Source organism: Agelaius tricolor, unplaced genomic scaffold (genome assembly GCF_023055355.1).
Source record: "Agelaius tricolor isolate 1412-34295 unplaced genomic scaffold, bAgeTri1.0.p SCAF_6, whole genome shotgun sequence".
NCBI lineage: Eukaryota > Metazoa > Chordata > Aves > Passeriformes > Icteridae > Agelaius > Agelaius tricolor.
Window position 1 is genome coordinate 18,027,155 of NW_027269266.1, and position 20,270 is coordinate 18,047,424.

Consider the following 20,270-nt stretch of genomic DNA (forward strand, 5'->3'; position numbering starts at 1 on the left):
ATGCTTCCTGAAGATGAAATTGCCATCATTTTTTGTCCATTAGCAGTTCTTCTTTACTCACCTGAATCTCTGATCAAAGCTGACAATTAAGCCAATGAAAAATGATTTTCTTCTGTGTTTTGTGTAAATCTAAAATAGAAATAATTAATAGTTAAGCACTAAATTGCTCCTCAATGTCAAGTAAAAATCTGAAAGGCAATTAATCATACCTGTGATTTATTTTTCCTTTTTTTTTTTTTTTTTTTTTTTTTAATTTGAGCCTCACATAAGCAAATGGTAGGTTCAGATTTAGGTTTCAAGCAGGCAACAGAGATATGTGGAACATCCTGGAGTGAGGAACCCACTGGACAGGAAAGCAACTATCACTGTGCTGAACACTACATATATTAGAAAAGATAAGCTACCTGGGCCTGAACTATCCTTTGTTGCACCTTTAATATTTTCATACCTCTTTAATATGTGCATTTTCCTCTACCTATTAAAAACAATAGTAATTTTACAGGTCTGAACAAATCTATTGCTCTATAAATAAGTAATATAGGACAATAGCTCAGGATTCCAGCCTTGCTAAATATTTAGTATGTTCCCTGTGTTTTATCACCAGCTGTGCTTCAAACTTCAATATATATATTGAATTATATATATAATTAATAGGCTTTCTGCTTACATAGTGCCACAGAAATCGTCTTTTGCTTTCTTTCTCAATGACAATAAGATCAGCAAAATTCTTCTGACAAATTCTCCGTGCTTCTTCCATATGGACATGTTCTTTGCTGAAATAGTACTGCTTATTTTCATGTATAATCCATCCGTCACTGGTGAGCTGATAGTCTGAAAGATAAAGAATCATATATAATGCTTTCCTATCTGGTCTGTACAAAGTCTGAAAACTATACAATAATCTTTGTGAAAGAGGAAAAAAACCTACCAAGCTTGTAGTTTGCTTCAGGCTTTATCAATGTACCTGTAAAATAGGAGATTTTCATAAGCAACATCCCAAATTAAAAAAAAAAGAAAATCAGAAATGTTTGCTTTAAGTAGTTTCATATGCTTTGTAAAATAGATGGGAAAAAGCCAAACCCACCAAGCAAACTATGAATCAGATAATTTTCAAGAATTTATAGCAGATTCTGTCATATTAAAGTAAGTGTATAATTTAGAAATATTTAGGTAGTGAAAAATATGTACATTACAGTAATTTACATCCAAAAGCACTGTCTCAAAAAAAAAAAATCACAGTAAATTTGCGGTAGATTAAACAAAAATTACTTTGAAAATTTGTTTAAGCATTTTCACTTGATACTCTATGATTACTCTTTTTTTAAAATATTATTGGGATTAGAGCCAAACAAAATAATCCAATATAGTAAATTCTAAAGCTTACTGAGATGGTAATAGACTACAAGTACTGAAAATGAAATGCTGGTTTATTGCTAAGGTCAGATGTAACTTCCAGTGTGTCAATGAATTCTTCCTTTCCTGATGACTTGGCTTTTACTAGGACAATCTGTTTTTAAGAGTCCTGGAGAGCCAATAGACATCAAGCTCAAGTATCTGATTACAAATTGAATCAGGAGGAAGCAAATTAGCTGTATTCCCAGAGCCAGCTATAGCCTCTCAAAGAAAACTCTGCTTTCATATGAATGCCTGTTATTTTGTACCTCTGGACTACTGATTCTCACATTTCTTCACTGGTTTGATGGACAGAAACACATTATTATAGAAATGATAGAAATAGTTTGATGAGAAATAAACAACAACAAAAAAGAAAAATCAAGTAAAATTATATTGGGATCATTTAAACACTTCCTTGTTAATTAATTAGCGAAAAATAGAACTAAAATTATCTCAATGTCTTCATTATTAATTTATATACTTCTGGTCATTTTGATTTTATTGTTTAATCCTAACATAATTGTAGCATTCATTGTTTTTGGAAAGCTGGAATATCTTTTGTAAATAGGTGTCTTGAGTGTACATGAGGGAATTCACATCTGAGCACGTCTTCTCTCATGCTGCTCCTCACATAATCTAGATTCACAATTACAAGACTAATTCCTTGATTTTTTTTTCTTGCTTTTGAAAGGTCATCTAGGATCAAGATAAACTGATCAGAGTCTTTGTGTCGTGGTTTCTGAGCTCCTTCTGGGTAATCTCACCAAGAGCAGAGGGACACATCCATCCAAAGCAGCATGCTCAGTGTGCCAGAAAGGGCTGCACAGGATGTGCTGCTTTGAGCTGGTATGCAGAAATCAGGGTTGGATGGTGCACTTGTGTGACTAATTTACCAAAAGGGAACAGTGATTCTTCCTTTTTGGTTAAGCAATTTTTCAATGTTACCATGGTGCCTTATTCACCCTTCAAGGGTTTTGTTGGCAGAGTCATCAAATATTAGACACACTCAGTGTTTCTATGTAATTGCTTATCCCTCCACCTTCCTATTGTGCCTCCCAGTTCCCTGTGTGTATCCAACTTTCTTGTTGTTTCAAGAAGGTTTTAAAAATCTCCTTCTCCATGGAGATGCATACAAATACTCAGTTTGCAACCAGGAAGCAGGGATGTAGAAGTAGAACTGAGCAAGCAAAACAAGTTCTTTCATTGTCAGCTGTCACTTGATCTCTTCAGGCCACACAGACCCCATTCCTATCTCCTGCTGGGGGCACCCCAACATCTGTCAGGTCCATTTTGTGGGCCTGGCACCAGGTGGGGGAGTTTTGGCACTGGGGCCCTGCTTTCCAGGCAAGGCTGGTGGATGCAGGAGTCCATCAAGGTTATACCAACCTCCACTTTTGATCAGATTGGGTTTTCAGAGTTGCTGGTTCTTATCCCCCCCTTGGTTCTCATTAGTTGTTTCACAGTGGTAAGCAAAGCTTTTTTCAAGTCCCTAGAGAGAACTCTGTGTCCTGTGTCTGCAGCTATCCCAGGGAAGACTGGAGCAGATAGATAGAAATAGAGGGAGTAATAAAAGGAAAGGGGATAAGTACCTTTGCTCCACAAATTTATTGAACCCATTCTAGAAAGAGATAAAACTAGAGATGAAGTAATAGGGTCACTCCTGAACCCAAGGACAAGAGAAATATTTCAATTCATTCTGCCTGCTTTATGTGTTGCCTTCACTGCAACTGGTTTTAAAATGAACAATTCCCAGTGTCTTTCTTCCTTTCAATTTGTTTAAATCCATAAAATTTGCTTTTTAAGCTTGTGTTTATTGCTCCAATTAAATGGGGAAGTAATAATACCTTCTTTTGTTTCACAAATCCAATTAAGTAAATGTTCACAGCGCAAGTCGTTCCAGCGCATTTGGGGTGATCTATTAAACATAACACAATGTTCAAGTTCTTTGTAGTTGTTGGGTTCATCTTCCTCCCAGTTCTCATAAATTACCTGTGTTGGAAATACATATCAGTTACTGAGTGATTTGAGCTGAATAGAAGTTATTGAGATTGCAATTGTGACACAATTTCAGTATCTCATCATCTCAAGTACCTTTTTTATAGGATCACTAGGAGTTCAAACAGACCTGAGGGAGCTGTGAAGGTTATGCTGGTCAGGTTACTTTCCCCACCACCCCCTGAAGAAGGCGAAGGGACTACATGGTATAGAAAACCATGTGTTTGATAAAAGAAAAACTGATGGACAGAGGGAGCCACATTTATCTTGTTTTGTGAAAGTTTGCAACTGGACTTCCCTGAACTGCCACACAGCAGTGCCCATTTTGGGAGGCTGTAAAGATCTAAGGGCACAGACTGTCAAAGGTGGGATATAACATGGTACCAGGGGTGAAACACAGGCAATGCCGTGTTAGGACAGTGCACTGCAGCTACTCAGTATATATTCTATCTTCTAAAAGACAGAAAGTCAATTAATATCCAGCAAATAAATACTCACAGGGGAGCCATCAATCCAGGAAAATCCTTCATCAGGATTTAAGAGAAACAAACCAATCCAGAAAGCCTGAGTGTTGAGTCCTTTGTCCCTAAAATAATTCATACAATATAGATATATAAGCATAGAAAGAAAGGCTGGGATAAAAATCCTGAAAAGCACAGAAGTATCCTGCTTTCTGTCACACCTGAACTGAGAGCTGTGGCCAAAGCCAAGCTCACTCCCTGCACTCTGTCAGGGAGGTGATAGTGCTCTGTGTTGGGCTAAGACTTCTCATATTTAAAAATAAGTTAAAGTGATATGGCCCAGAGCCAGCTCAGGTTCCCATCCCTGTGGATGTAGCACAGATCTTGGTTGTAGTATGAGGTGAAAGACGGAGACTTTAGCAAAAGTAAAGCATAAATAGATGTTTATTTAACTAATAAGGATAGTGAGGATTGATTTTCAACTGGTTTCATTTTCTTCTTAGCTCTTCCTAAGTAGTTTAGTTAATATTTCATGCTCTTTATCTTGTCATGCCTATGGACCAAATAAAATTACTATTTCAGTCACTGCATAACACAAAGATTTCCTTCCACAAATATTTTATACTCTAAAGAAGAGACTTAACAGACAAATAAAACCACATTCAGGTGATCACAATACCAAAATATATTTAAAAATTAAGGGTAAAATCACAAAAACTTCTCAATAGGAAAATTTTAAATCTGTTTCAGAAAGTAAACCCCAATTCTCCACTATGTGAAACAGTTTTGGTTAAAAGCTCTATATTATGTGTCATTGACCTGTCTTGACCTTATGAAATACAATCAGAATATTGTTCTAATTTGAGGGGAAAATAATGTCACAGTTTATACGTCATGAGCAAGACATGGCATCTACAATGCTACCAAAGGTTAACTGAAATGAATTACTCTTTGATTTCAGGATTCTTTAGTTTATAGTCAGAAAAAAAAAATCACATTAAGTCCTTGAATTTTGGTATACATTACACAGTAACTCAAAGGATTTTTTGAATAAGTTGGTCAAAGAAGATTTTCAGACAGCTACAAATGCCAGTCAGAGCTGAATGTTTTATTTTCTCCCTTTAGGAAGAGGACTAACATGTAAGAAATTTATAAATCTGGAAAACAGCCTTTCTAAAACCTTTGATGAAAATTACCAAAATATTAAGCCTCTGAAATACCCAAGATTTTTTTTAAAGCAATGTTACAGGATGCTGAAATTTTGTATCAATGTAATTTAAATTTGGCTATTTTTATTCACTTACTTGTTCAGCTCCAGATATGTTTTAAGTAATTTTTATTTACCATAGCAGGAACATAAAAAAGAATCCTTATGCAAGTACTCACGAAGCTAATTGCCATAATAAAATTTGATCTTCTCTTGTATTGATTGTGACCAGATTTCCACCTATTTCTCTACAGAATTCTTCAGCTTCAAACCAAGACTTCTTCTGGTTTCCCTCTCTCACAAAAAACTATTGAGAACAAAAAGTAAAAATAAAATAGTAAATTTGTGAAGCTTATAAAATATTTGTAATTAAAATCGGCATCATTTTAGCACACCTTTATTCTTGAGTGAGACAACATGACACCTGTCCAAGCCTCTAATATTAAACATTAAAAATGTGACGTGTAAATATTTTTTCTTAGCATCATCTATTTTAAAATAAGGCAAAAGTAGTACAGGCATCTGAGGAGAACAAAAAGTATCAGAATGTACAGAAGAGAAAAAACTAATCTGTAACTTAATTGGAACTTTGTCCACTGAAAAGTTCAAAAAAAAGATGGAAAAACTCAACCATGGCATTTTTGCAGTAGAAAGCAGAAGATTTTTGAGAAAAGGAAGGGGAAGGGTAAGTCAGTGAGTTGGACTAGAAAAGATAAAATGGATACAGAAGGTTGTGGACCCCAGCTGAGGAAGAGGTTTTTGTATTGAGGTGAAAGCATGCAAATACAAAATACACTTTCTGCCAAGAGGAACATACATTCTTGGACTAAGGATATGTTTAACAGGACTAAGTGCTTGACATTTTATAGAAACAATAATTAACAACTTGGTAAATGGCAGAACCATTTAATCATAATTACATGTGACAAAGAAGCTCAGACTCCTGTAAATACAGGAATAAAATCAGCTCTGGTCTCCCAACAGGCAGAGAATCTCAGGAAAGAAAGTGAGAGCAGACTTATGTAAAGACATGCAAAAGCAATGCTGCATATTTATTTAGTTGATTTGTATTGCCTTTTCTTTCCTTTTGTCCTTTGCAAGAGCTTTTTAAGGGATTTTTAGCTAAATAAAGAGAATGCTCAAAAGTTTTACTTGCTGGAAAGAGTCACCAACTAAACCCAGATCCAAAAGTATTGCTACAAGTATTACATGCTGTGTGGGAAAAGGGTGTCAGAGGGGCATGTTTTCCCTCTAAAACATAGTTTTATGTAAATGACACTGCCAGCTCTTGAGATGTAATAAATATGATGTTTTTTCTGAAGTTTCAAACTCCTGGAAGCAAATATATTAGGTGAGATTCTCACCTGGCATGTAGATAAAAGAAAGCATATTTATGGCACTCTGTGTTCACAATTTTCCATTGCTGACTTTCGTTACATTTGATGGATTTTTTTCCCCCATGTTTTCTCACTTTGAATACCAAAGAGAAGATCATTCCCAAATAATGTCCCAGCATCCTGGTGTCCAGGGCGCTGTCCCCTGGTCTGGGCCATGCTGGGGCTCCCAGGGAAGTGGGCACACACTTACTTTGAGGCACGAGTCTGCCCGCGGGGCTCTGTCCCAGCCTTCGGCACACGCGGCCGCAGGCACCTGGCCTGGAGGGGCGGGAGGTGGCACTCCTGCTGCCCGCTGTTTGCAAAGGTAATTTGATGTCTTCTCACAGCTAACAACATCCCATAATCCAGCTGCAATTCCAGTTCCCATGACAACACAGCCTTGCTCTTTCCCTTTGCGATGCGGAAAAGAAATGAGTAAAATCAAAGCCTTAATTGTTGTCTAAGGAATGAGAGCTTTGCTTTTATTAATAGGAAATTATGAAAAGAATGATGCAGACTATGAATATTAAAAATAACCTGTATATAAAACTATTTTTAATATCAACTGTCAGAGGCCAGGTATGGGCCAATGAGTCTCACAGACACAGCTTTACCAAAACCAGAGATTTGCAGCTTCAGAAAACAAATCTTCCTTATCTGCCAACCCAGGGAAAATCACTGGGGAAATGGCCCTTGATTAAATTTACATACGTAATAGATGACCTAACAAGTACTTTGGAGTTCTCAATATCCTGGTAACTCAATTTCAAGAAAGGTGATGTCAAGTACAGCAGGTTTGTTTTAAGGCATAACTAGCTGTGTGAAGGCAAGAGCTCACAGATAGCTGCTGAGCTGTATTGCTGAAATGCCAAACTGTTTCATGTTCACTGCTCATTTCTCACATGTGCACATTGTGGGTCAAAAATCTGTCCAGAATAATTTTTCTAAAGCTGATGAGCTGTTGTTAACTGGTGTTAAAAATGGCAAAAATAATTATACCATGGACCATGTTAACTCCTACACAGTATTGCCTTCAGTCTACCCTACCAAAATCTGTCTCTGCACACCTTGGCAGGAGGTTGACTTACACCACCACCTGTAGCTCAGCTGTGACAGTGCTGGGTGCACTGGTGTCATGCACAGTGGCACAGTGATGGTATTGGCCACCTACAGCCACAGGCACAAAACACAGTCCCCACTCTAATTTCTAACCAGGGGAATGGGAGCACAAACCTGTGTGAGCTGCAGCTGCACTCCTGTGGCAGGGGCTGAGCCAATGCAGAGCTTACCTGGCATGGCTGTGTTCCAGTGTGTGAAATGAGCAGTTTCTCCATTGGTCCACCTGAAACTCCCTCGTTCTTCTGTGTCAGAGAGACCAATCCAGAAATATTCTTCAGACCTCAGCCCCGTCAGACTAATCAGAAAGGCTTGCTCATTTCTGCAGTGGGAAACAGTGTCCATTCACAGCCTGTTAGTGTGCAATATTGATTTAAGGGATACAGAGGAGTGTTAACATGACCCCAAAACACAAGCTCCTCAGTGAAGTCCAAACAAAACCCTGGCAGCCTTTAAACTGCAGTCAAAAGAATTTTATGAGGGACAGCTCTCTCCTTACAGCTGAATGCATCTGAAACATCACAAATTGCTGCTCCCATGGGCTTCTAGTTGTATTCTACTCTTTTCACTGTCTTTCCAAATCTCTGAAGTGCCTCAAACAGACCACCAAGACAGGACCAAGCTGTCAGCTTTGCTGCTACCCGTCACCTCTGAAGGCAGTCCTGTTCCTTAGGGGCCATGTAGCCTCTGAAGGCTGACAGGGATGTAGGTAGATTAGAGATGATCCATTCTGGCTGTGGGAGAGGGCAGGTTCTGGGCAAGATTTCCTACATTTGTTCAGAATTTTCCTCAGAAGGTAGTTTAGGAAAATATTTTTATTAAAGTTTTCCTATCATAATGAGAAACTACCTATCATCTACCAATAAGTAGATGAAAATTGTAGTACCTACTTTCCAACAGAAAAAAATCCCAGCAAACCAAAAAACCCAAAAGAACCCAACCAAACAAGCAAAAAAAAACCCCAAAAAACTCCACCAAAGCCAGAAATTGCTTTAATTATGAATTGAAAGATAAGAGGAAACTGTTTAATTCAAGAAGCCCTGAGATTTGAAATTTGCTGTAATAGATTAAGTGATAGCCATACAACATTGAGATGTTTGGTTTGGGTTTAATTTTCCTGCATGGATTATCTTTGAATGCCTTGCTACAATAATGTTTTTTGAAAATGCTGATAAAACACTTTGATGGGATCAAAAAATGGAAAATTCTTAGGAGTTTCTCCATTAAAAGCATTGATTTTTAAAGAAGTTATTTTCCCACCTGCTTTCCACCGTAGCTAGATAAGCTTTGCTCTGTTCACATGTCTTATTTGCTTCTGAGAATGTCAAAAGTGCAGAACCCACCAAGTAACAGTGAACACCATATCTTTTCCAACCCTGTGACAAACATAAGATTTTTAATGTGCAATGGAAAGATACTTCAATATAGAAATTTCTCTGCTCTTATGTGTATAAATAGTAAATGCTCAATTTGTTGCAGCTGAGTTTAAAACTAAGATGAGATTGGGCTTATCTGTTAGTAAATAAAAGCTTTTTCTTTGATGCTCTTCATTCCTACAGGAGGCCTTTTTGTTTAAGTGATGACATTAAGATCTCAGTTTTCATCTCATTTTTGTATACATGACTTTTCAAAGAAAATTGTGACTATGCTATTTGCTGTGGCTTTCCAGGGCTCTCTAAGGTTGAGGTTCTGCAAACTGAGTCTATAAGGAGCCTGTGATTTATTCAGGGGGACCTGCAGCTCCAGCTTTCCAGAGCTGCACAATCAGACATAATGAAATACCAAAATATTGCAATACAGAAATTAATTTGCATACAAGCACAGCCCCCCAGAGCTGTCCCTGTCACTCCCAAGTACAAGGAGTGAGGAGATTTTCTGAGCCAAGAGGAATCCAGAAGTGCTTGTTTCCAGGGAGAGCAGAAAGGAGGAATATCAGTAAAACAACCCCACTTCTTCCTGCTCTTACAGAGATCTCTGCTGACCAATACAGACACAATGCTTTTCTGAATCACAGGGCAGCTCATCTGGGGATGGAGGGCATTCACTTATACATCCATGAATCTCAACTTTCTTGAAAATTTTCAGAACAGAAATGAAAAATGGTATTAGTAAACTGCTACCAGGAAGAGCCCAGGTTGCCTCAAGAGTAGATTTTCTATAAGATGCAAAGACAGTATACAAAAGAAGCAAGAACTAGCAAAGTAATTCCTGTACATTTTTTCAAAGATTATTATTTATGAGAGAGCATTTACTTTCTGGCAGCCTAGGTCCTCAATTGTCTCCTTTGCAGAGGATTGTGATGAAGGCTTCTTTTTACAGATGTAACCAATTTGCTTATTACAAGCATCAGTTGCCCAGAATCCATCCTAGAATAGCAGGGAGAAGGAAAAATGTCAAGAAAGGGCATTAATAAGCACAAATAGTGGTTTTTCTCTTTCTTCACAAGGCCAGCTGGAGATTTATTAAAACAAGTAGACACATCTCTAAGTATTAGTTTAAGATCCATTTTAATGCTGTTTTGAGGTGAAAGAAGGAAATTAACATTAGAAGTTTCAACAATACTTCTTACCATAACTTTTAAATGAAAGGGTTTGCAAAGATCCATTTCATCTGTGCATAGGATCTGCTTTTGGAGAAGACTATTTCACTACACTGCTGGAAAAAAGATTAATTAAACGAAACTAATGCACATCTGCTAGGGTTGCAGTAAATTTAACTATTTTATCTATTTATCAAACTATTTTTGATAAATATAACTATTTATCAAAGAATCTGAATGTGACTGACTACTTTAAAAAAATATAGTCTATTTAAGAAGAGCTTTCTCCTCATCCCCCCATAAAATCTGATATAGGATCAATTCTTTTGGTGCCTAATACTGACAAACATTAACATTATTCTATGACATAAAAGTTCTCTCAATGACAGCATACATTTAATACCAGCATTTTAAATTTTTTTCTTTCAAAATTCATGACACTTTTTGTGTGTGAATACATGTGCATGCACATGCAGTTAAATGTATCAAACAATCCCATCTTGCAAGAAAATAAAGTTTGTGAGTCAAGCAGTCAAAAATACTATAGAATTTTACATTATTTTTTTGGCAGGTAGATGACAACTGGAGAAACGTGCCCTAGTGCCAGGTCTCAGTGACATGACATTGAGGGACAAAATTGTCTGATTGGAATATAAGGCATGCAAATAGCACTTATAGTATCCACATAGGGTATAAACTAGTTCATCCCTATTCCTCTCCCAGAGCTTAAGCTTTTTATTTGCTGAAACCAAGGGAAAGAATTTAATGTAAAATTTCTGGATCAGAATTTTCACCAGACAAGAAATTTCAGAAGGGGATACTAGGAAAACACTTCCTCTCCTTCTGATGTCTCCTGACCTCTGAACTTGTCTTCTGGTTGATACCAAATTTTGGAGCAAAACTACTTCAAGATAGCATAAGGAATGATCCCTGCATAAGCACATAAGTGATTTTGGGTGGTTGCAGTCAGAAATTTGCAGTGCTGTGAGAGAAGTGCATGCTGTACCTGCCCCTTCATGGCGGCGCAGTGCTCCACACCGCGGGTGTAGGCGGGATGCCGGCGCTGCCATTTGGTGAAGGTCACAGCGGTCCCGTCACTCCACTCGAAGTAGAAGTGAGTCTTCAGGTCGTTCAGACCCAGCCACAGCTCTTCTGTTGGCTCTGAAGCATGACAACAAATAGGTTTGGTTATTTTCCACTGTGCAGTGAATGCTTCCACATGCAGAACAACAGGGAGTGATAAATTTGGCATGTGGTGCACAATGAGCCTTAATGATCATAAGGCTCTTTACGGGTGGCAGAAGATTTTTGCAAGCTTTGTGTGATTCGGGACACCAAAATAGTCCTGAGCATGAAGACACTGAACGGCTGTTGGTGTCCCATCTCTCAGGAGATCACACTGAGTCCAAGCCATGAAGAGACCTGCCAGGACATTAGAACACTTGTTGGCCCATCAGGTGTTGGCCCATCAGGTGTGTTCACCAAGGCCAGCATCTGCAGTGTCAGAACTGGTTACTACAGATCCAAGGAGTATCAGAAGTGAAAAGATATTTTTTTCTTAGAAGGATATATAGCAAGAGGTTAGCATCAGCAAGAGGTTTGAATCTTAGCAAAAGCTTATCTTCTAGGTTTGTAGCTCAGTTCTAAAGCCTTGTACACAGAACATAGGTGCCAAAAGTGCAGTCATTAGAGATTTTTATGTGTCTCTGGAAAGAATACTGTTTTTTTTTGTTTTCTTCTCCTCCTCTGTAATGTTTTACAACATGGTTTATTTCTTGATAAACATAGATATAATTCTGTATTTATGCACCAGCAACAACATAAAAGAGCATGGTAGGTCAGACTCAGTCTTTCACTTGTGATATTTAGAGAAATATTAAACTTTAATATGAAGTTCATCTTTTATGTCACAGATGGAGCAAATGCAATACAGGCTTACATATATACTCACTGTAACCAAGCTGTGACACTAGAAAGCTGTATTCAGCAATGTTGTGGATGCTTGCCAAATCTCCATCTTGCTTTTTACATGAAGACAGAGCATCTTTCCATGTTTTGGGGTCCCGGTGAATGCTGTAGCAGTGACCTGCATATGGCCACCAGCCATCCGTGCACTGAACAGGCCTCAATTCCCCTAAAATCAGAACACAATTTTTCAGAACAAGAGGAAAATAGAGGACACTAGAATGAGGTCTCTTGAGTACGCTTTACAAAAATGGAACCGTATGAATAAACATAAAGCTGTAGTTGGCAATGCAAAATACATTCAAATTAAAAGCAAATATCGTTAAGGCACAGGATGCTAAATATGTAAATACAATGAATTCTCCTTAAAAATGCCCACATTGTTTCAGAAATGCAATTTGAAATAATGATCTGTGAGAAAAGAGAGAACAAAGCAGACATCAGCCTCTCCTCTCTTTGTCCCCTAGAGCCACTCAGTCTTGTGGTGACTGTGGTGACTCACTTTGGCTCTGCCTGCTGTTCTATGGTTTCTCACAACAAACTTATTTTCAGGTATGGAAAAGCATGAAGCAGTTCTTTGACAACTGCAGGTCTGTAAACCTTGTAAATTAGCAGGATTTTCATATCCTCTCAGTGGCCTTTTTATAACTTATATTCTTAAAAACGTACCTTGGTCTTGCTTTAAAAATAGAATCCTGTTTCTTTTTAATGTCAATACTGGAATAAAGATTCTCTGAATTTATTTCTCTACTTTTTTTAGTGTAACTCATTCTTTAAAAGTAGATTTTACAGCATTCCCAGGTGACAGTCTCCAGGGGACCCGCCTCACCTGGGCCATGTTCACAGCCAAGCTGGTGCAATGGGGGAGCCCACAGATGCAACAAGGTCTGTGTCAGTGTTGCTGCTGCTCCTGCTCTGCTCATGTGAAACCAAATCACTGCAAACTTCAGACATCAGACACAGGAGGACTTTTTTCATGAATACATGAGTAACTGCAGGTATTCATTTGGAGCTAAGGAGAATAATATTTCTACCATATTTATGCAAATTTGCCTTTTGGCTCTGGTTACCATGATGGAGCATCTACAATGTGTCTTTCAAAAATGAAAGACAGAGTGATGGAACAAAATAATAATATTCTCCTATTACACAAAGGGAGAAACAAGGCAGCATATAAAAGTGTGTGTGTGGTGTATAGCTGTGTTTTTCGAAGGTTTCTAACATCTTTGTTAAAAAATAATGTTGCATACAAGTTTCTCTTTCTAGAAGTCATAAAAAACTTTCTTTTTATTTGACTAACCTACCTTTGGGCATAATGTCAGGCTTTGAACTGAAGGATCCTTTTTTACAAATGTAGCCTAGTCTCTGGTTGCATGCCTGGTTTTCCCATTTACCATTCTTTCTGGGATTCAACAGTCCACAGATTTTCCCAGGGAGCAGGAAGGGACTTCCTTTAAGTAAAAAGAGAAAATAGAATATCACAGCAAGAAATTAATAAAAAATATATTAACAGAAACATCATATTACCAGTAGACACATTTGCTTTTTATGATTCCTTGAATCACTAATAGGAAATAGCCGTCCCTACAGGATAACTGCCTTGAAGTTTGTACAGTGCTACCTTTAGTCAATAGTCTGAGAGAGAAATAATGACCCTCCACTGACTTTGTTATCAGGATAGTACTGGGAAATGTCTTATTCTTTTCCTGACACTCTTGTTCTTACAGGAAGAACTGCTGAAACTGGACATTTATCTTGTGTCAAAAACTTCCAAACTTTTGAATATTGAGTTTTAAGCTATATTATCCTTCCAGTATATTTCAAGAGTTTCACAGTTCTGCTTTCCTATGAAATAGCTTTTTTATTTTCTGTTGCAGTGTGTACAAATCTCTGTAAGCTGCAAAGGAAATTTCTTGGTACAGCCCTTGAAAACTTAGAGGAGAGTTTAATTTTTCCTTTGACACCTTGAAACTTTTCCAAATCAGGAGACAGCTTGGAATACTCATGGCATAAAGCAAACACAGAACCAAAAAACCCCAAAAAGCAGAGAAGAGCTCATCCTGTATGAGGAACACCATAAACCCACTCCATTTCCCTTCCTGAAGTGGCCCAGTGCAATTTTGCATAAACTGTTGAGGAATTATAAGCTGGCCCCCTAAGCTTCTCAATAGTGTTCAGAATTTCCCCAAACAACATGGAGCATTATTTGCTATTCAGACTCATGGACAACATGTTATGGAAAATTCTGATCTTTGATGTGTAGGGTTATGTATCACTCCAATGACACTCTGCTTTCATAAACAAGCTCTCTGGTTTGATAAGAGAATAGAATAATATGGTATAACTTATATCCACAATGAACTTTGTAATTTGAAAATGTTCATCTTAAAACACACATCTAGATCTTGAACTATTGTAAATCAGAATGGGCTTTCCTGAAATAAAGTTAGGTAGGGCAGTTTATATTAGTTGGTGCCTTATCAGAATTAATTCAAAGATTACAAATTAGATACATCTCTTACCTGGAGCCCAGTTTAAATATCTGAAAGGGCTGCCCCCAGCCCATTGCCATCCACTGTTGAAATCCAAAGCATTCAGTCCAATCCAGAAGGCAAAACCAAACTCTTTAGTTAGCTCTAAATTAGAAAAAAATCCGTCAGTTGTATCTCTCTATTCTTATTCACAGTAAGATCATCTAAAAGAAATTAAGTGTAAAGTAAGAAATTCATATTTCTTATTTTAAACCAGCCCCAGATCAGTACTTTCTGCATTACTGAGATACATTGATTACAAAAAATGAAATTTGTAAATGAATCTATATTGATCTGCCAGAGATCTTAGTAGGGCAAATCAACATCTTATTTCACTATTTAAATAAGACTTTATTTTTCTCACTAGCTTTTATTAGAACACAGGACATGTAAAAAAGCCCTGATATTCATAAGGGTATTTTGCTAAAAGTCTTCTGTAACAGATTTAATGGAATAAAAGAAAAAGTCTATTTGTCAGTAAGTTTTTTTCCAGCTTTTTTGCTATGGGAGTCCTTTCAAAGCCTCCTTTACAATATTTATAACCAAACAGATGCTGTGATACCTGTACCTGAAATCCACTGGAGTTATTTTGATTTTATGTATGCAAATGTGTCCATATTAGGACCAATCTAACCATCATCATATGTTCTCCTGAAAACATTAATAATCCTTGAAGCACAGTGGGAAAAGGTAAATTAGAGGACCAGCCCATAGCCCTGGTCAGGTTTGAGTGCCTTTGCACAAAGGTGAGCAGAGGAAACCCTTCCCCTGGGACCGACTGTAGGAGCTGCAGGAGCTCCCATCTGGAGCTCAATGCTGGCATGGGGACATTTCCCTGCCAAAGAGGTTTGTGAGCACTGCTTCATTAAAAAGCCCCAGGCAGTGGAAGGGCAGTTCAGACCATGTCCCTTTGGTGGCTGCCCAACCACCCTGACACCCTGCCCTCTTTCTTCCCTGAGGCAGGTGACAAGGCAGCCCACCGCTTCATCACAGCGTTCTTTAAGGTCTTGTTCTCTGTCCTTTTACCTCCTACATATGCTTGCTCCTGAGTCTCTGTAATGCTTAGTAGTTCTGCATTTTGCTGCTGACAGCTTTTCCTTGCTTGGTGCCATGTTAGAGCTGATTCTGAGTTTATCTGATAGTGAATGCCGGTGGAAAGATCTTCTGTCCAAAATCTTTTGGTGTCATCTGGAAGAAGTGACATAGAGCACTGTTCTAGTGGACTCACATGTACCAACTAAAAGACAATAAAGTTTGTAATAATGCAGAATCTTTAAAGATGCATGCTAAGCATCAGGAAAAAAAAAAAGAAATAAATCTAGGCATCAAATTAGAATAATGTATATTTTTTAAAATAAAAAATATTATATAAGATTTCTATATTTTTATAAAGGAGTGAATTTTTTTCCCAATATTTGCTTTTGAATTTTCTCATACTGCACATGCAATTCTAGGTAAACCAGACATATCTATTGATTGAAATAAAGAGATTCCAGGGTAAAGTCAGAGGAGAAAAGCAAGTATGGATGTGAACTATGACCCTGGAGGCTCTTCATGCCTCCAGGGTAGGAATGGGTAGCAATTCCCTCTTAGCTCACCATCAAGAGAAGCAGTTTTTCCAAAAATGACAGAAAGTGGCCTTTGACAGCTTGAGAAACGACAGAAGAACTCTGTGTAACACCAATTTACAGCTCAGCTGCTGTCTTTGCAGAGCAACTCACCAAACCTGGTGAAGCTGCTGTGTTATTGGGAAGGGCATTGGTGAGACCAATGTTTGTGTCCTGAACTGGAAAGATCCAAACATAAGTTCAGTGCAGAAGACATAAAAAAGTTGGGAGAGGAAGATAATTCTCACAGCAGCATTTTTGTGTAGGCTAGCAATAGGAAACTAGAATAAGGTAGAAAATTAAAGGGAAAATAGAAAATCGCAGTTTAAGTGAGAATTGACCTATAGGGAATGACTGAGGAAGGAAGAGAAATAGGAATTTTTTGAAAGGAAGATGAATGTCTAAATAATAAGATAGATGTCTAAATTCATGCTGTTCATGCCATACACTTAAGTCCCACAAAAGAACCTCTTCACCCCTTTGTTTCACTGAGGGAAACAGTCACCTCCAGCATTTGAGTCAGAACCTTTCTGGGCTGAACCACTCTTCAGTGGCACCTCTTGCTCGCCATTCCCTTCAGAGAGAGCTCTTGGCCATTGGGACTAGTGTCCTGCCAGGTGATTTTCATTTGGGCTACTCTAACAAGGTCAGGCAGGCAGGTGTGCAGCTGGTAGCTCATAAAAACCAGGTAGCTCAAGAGATGGTCTGCTCAATAACATTTCATGACAAGTTAATGAATAAAATGCAAGACTTACTTATAAGTGGGCAAAATCCATAGAGTTTATCAGCATCAAAATCTGCAGTTGTTGCACACCAGAGCAGCCCGTCTGACCTGTCAACATCTGTGCACTCATTGTACTGCCTGTCTTTGTATTTGAAAGGGAATACACAAGGCTGTCCATTGGCATTTCCTCGTAATGTAAAAGTAACTAGGAGGGAATAAAAGTGTTAAAGGACATGAAAATAACATTAAAATCATATATCTAAATTTCTAATAATGGAATTATCTATTTGTCTATCCAAATTGAGAAGTTATGCAATCTTTTAAAATTTCTTTTTATTATAATTTCCTCCCTAGCATGGCTACAGATATTAAATAAAATGTTTTAGTAAAATGAGAAGTTTAAATACTGTTGTTAGAGTTTGATATGTATACACTGTAGGCAAGTCAAATTCTGTGATGAAAAGTCGGTGATACCTTGTAGTTCCTGAAGAGAGAAAAACTGCAAGAATAGAAACAATAAGTTCACTGCATTTTTGTTTTCTGCACAGTTCAGTAAGTTTGCTTTATTTGCTTTATTACTCTATCCATCTACCACTCTTTCACCCCACCTATTCCTTAAGTGTTAAAAGAAAAAGGGTGGCTGACCAGAGAAAATATAGACCAGATTGTCATGAGCATATTTACACAGTGAAAAGTTTAGGTTTCAGTTGCACATTTCTCCACTTGGAGAAGTCTTGCAGATTCATTCTAAACCCAGATCCTTTAAGGTTAGGAATGTTTCATATTTTTAAACTATTACAGTATTATGGGAATGTTCTTTTATGGTGACATTTCTGATATAGACTCTCAGTCTCACATTCATGCAAACTCATTCCTCCACTCAGTTCTCCACACATTACTGCTTTACCATTTCTCTCTATAACTCTACCCAATGACTGATAAACATCTTGAGAGTAGAGCTGTTCTTCTAATTTGGTGTGGCTGGAGGGGAGGAGCCAGTTCTTCCTTCTCATACCTCATGTTGTGGGGCAGAAAGAGAAACTCACACAGCTATCCTGCAAATATGTAAATCCCTCAACTGATCACTGCACCATGGGTGTGATGAGGAAGGTAAATGGAAAGCAGTCCATGCTTCCTCATCTTTCATTTCCCTCCCACACAATGCCATCTGATTTAATATTTCCGCAGAAAGAAATTCCAGTTTAAAGATCCTTCTCTTATTACCTCAATTTTTCCATCATCCCTAAATCCTCCACCCTTTTATTCTGTGAATTAAGAACTGCCAGGGTACCCAACATATATTTTAGATCATGTATCAAATATGATACAACATACAAAATAATCAATCTATGCATAAAAACTCTAAAGCTGCCTAAGGTAAAGCATTTTCATATCTAGTCTAATACAAAACTAACAGGAAACTTACCTGATGACTCTAGTGAACATTGCATGAGGGAAAGGAAAACTAGAAACCTGGAGAAACTCATTGCAAATGTAACTTGCTTCCCATTCTTCTGCCAAAAGTTGGATTAGAAGATTGGCAATATATAAAAATCCTTCTCTCTGCAGTTAGTGATGGGTTCTTCTCTGTGTCAACGGGTTGATGGATAAAGATCTGCACTCTAAATAAGGAAATGTCCTGTCACATGGTATTTTGAAATAGCTGGAATGCACACTGTAAACACTGCTCTCTTTGAAGAGCAAGTCCCTTCCAAAACTGAAGTCTCCCTCCTTGTAGCTAGAGGTGGAGACATTTGTCATCTTCTGTGACATTGCTAACTTTAATTCAAGTTAGTTGTTGGGGTGCTACACAGGACAGACCTGGAAAAGCAACTTGAGAATTGGGGACAAGAAACCCGAAGTAAAATATCATCAATTAAAGCCCTCCATTTTAACCCTTGCATCTCAGAAACAGAGACAAAATCCCAGTGGTTCAATACATTGCAATAATGTCACAGCACTACATATGTAGAAGAAAGAGAGCAAACTTTGCAGAAACTGCAGGTTTTGGTGCATTATGAGCTCTTGCTCACTTTGAGGCAAAATTAGCATTATTATGTTGGTTTATTTCATCCCACTTTGGGGCTGGTTTGTTCATAATTGCTTGTCAAAGACCTGAAAAAAGTGATGTTCAACACTGTAGTCTAGTGGTAAGGTTCCATGTAACAGAAAGGAAATTTTTGCCTGGAATACTTTAAAACTTTACCAAGTAAAAGGATATGTTTATCTATCTGAGAAATTCCTAATGAGGCTGTTTCAAGACAAAGCCAAAGACATGCTAAATCCCTTTAACCTGTGAGCAAAGTGCTCATCTGAAGACTTGTATCGTCATGGCAGGTTTTGTACAAATATGCTGCAAAGCCCTACTGCAAATGTTCACAAGTCCTGCTATTCCTTCTGTTTATTTACATTAGTAAAATTAAAAATTGTGATAGCAAAATTGAAAAAAATCAAGAAATGAAATAGCCAGTAGTGAGATATATATAGCAGCTGAACAGTAGATGTCATAGGAGGAGCAACTATCATTGCTTTTGTTTTTAAAAGAGTGTTGGGGAAAACTATTGCAAGAACCAGACAAACTTGTTGACTTGGCTGTAGAAAGTAGTAAGAGAGAAAAATATTTTCTGAAAAAAAGTGTCTGGATTACAGCAAAGTTAGGAATTGAATGAATTGTTTAATAATAACTATTTTATTTGCAGGTCACATGAAGGGAGGGTTTAGCATGAGCAAGTCTTGCAAGAATAGCTCTAAGTCATAGAGCTGAATGGTGCCACAGGCACCAATGTGGTGGGGCACAAATAAAAGCTGACTTTACTGAGTGAAACCATATTTCAGATACATCTAAAATAAAAAAAGTAAATTCTCTGACAAAGGAAATCCCAAGGTGAAATACTTAGAGGAAACAATTCCTGTTCAGTTCTCTCATTTTGCTTAATAAGTGCCAGCCTGGGTCGAGTTCAAACTGGGCTTTCTGGGTATAAATGGTATAAATGGATGGTATAAATGGATGTTTGTGAGGAGTCATCCAGGGCTAAGTGGTGGGGAAAGATTAATGCAGACACTGGGGTAGGCTAAAAGAGGAATTGAGTACTTCAGAGCTCCCCCTTTGGCATGACCAACTAGCCTCATGCCAGTTGCAAACCTTTTGGGGTCAGTGTCTTGTGTGTTGCATAACACATTGTGCAATAACCCGTTCTCAACAGTGTCCTACACTCTTGCTCGTATTTGCACCAAGAAAACTGGATTTCAGTGCTTAGGAAAGCAATTTCATTCATTGGTTGGGGGGTTTTTTCTGGTTCTTTTTTTTTTTTTTTGCCCAATTTTCCAGCTTGCTCAATAGACTCTGTGCAGCCT

At 37.8% G+C, this 20,270-nt stretch overlaps 1 protein-coding gene across 1 annotated transcript in view; it reads right to left on the reverse strand.

The window, feature by feature from the left end:
• LOC139590922 (macrophage mannose receptor 1-like) overlaps positions 1-18,562 on the reverse strand; it is a 33,975-nt gene extending 15,413 nt beyond the window's left edge. Inside the window, exons 1-17 of the mRNA XM_071428890.1 lie at positions 18,343-18,562; positions 16,948-17,121; positions 15,612-15,773; positions 14,577-14,690; positions 13,359-13,505; positions 12,041-12,223; positions 11,096-11,250; positions 9,803-9,916; positions 8,811-8,926; positions 7,724-7,872; positions 6,646-6,845; positions 5,238-5,365; positions 3,889-3,976; positions 3,240-3,384; positions 929-964; positions 668-831; positions 62-129 (exon numbers count right to left, since the gene is read on the reverse strand). Of these exons, the coding sequence (XP_071284991.1) occupies positions 62-129; positions 668-831; positions 929-964; positions 3,240-3,384; positions 3,889-3,976; positions 5,238-5,365; positions 6,646-6,845; positions 7,724-7,872; positions 8,811-8,926; positions 9,803-9,916; positions 11,096-11,250; positions 12,041-12,223; positions 13,359-13,505; positions 14,577-14,690; positions 15,612-15,773; positions 16,948-17,121; positions 18,343-18,403 (2,204 nt within the window). The 5' untranslated portion in view covers positions 18,404-18,562. The remainder of the gene's footprint in view (positions 1-61; positions 130-667; positions 832-928; positions 965-3,239; positions 3,385-3,888; positions 3,977-5,237; positions 5,366-6,645; positions 6,846-7,723; positions 7,873-8,810; positions 8,927-9,802; positions 9,917-11,095; positions 11,251-12,040; positions 12,224-13,358; positions 13,506-14,576; positions 14,691-15,611; positions 15,774-16,947; positions 17,122-18,342) is intronic.
• Positions 18,563-20,270: the final 1,708 nt, after the last annotated feature.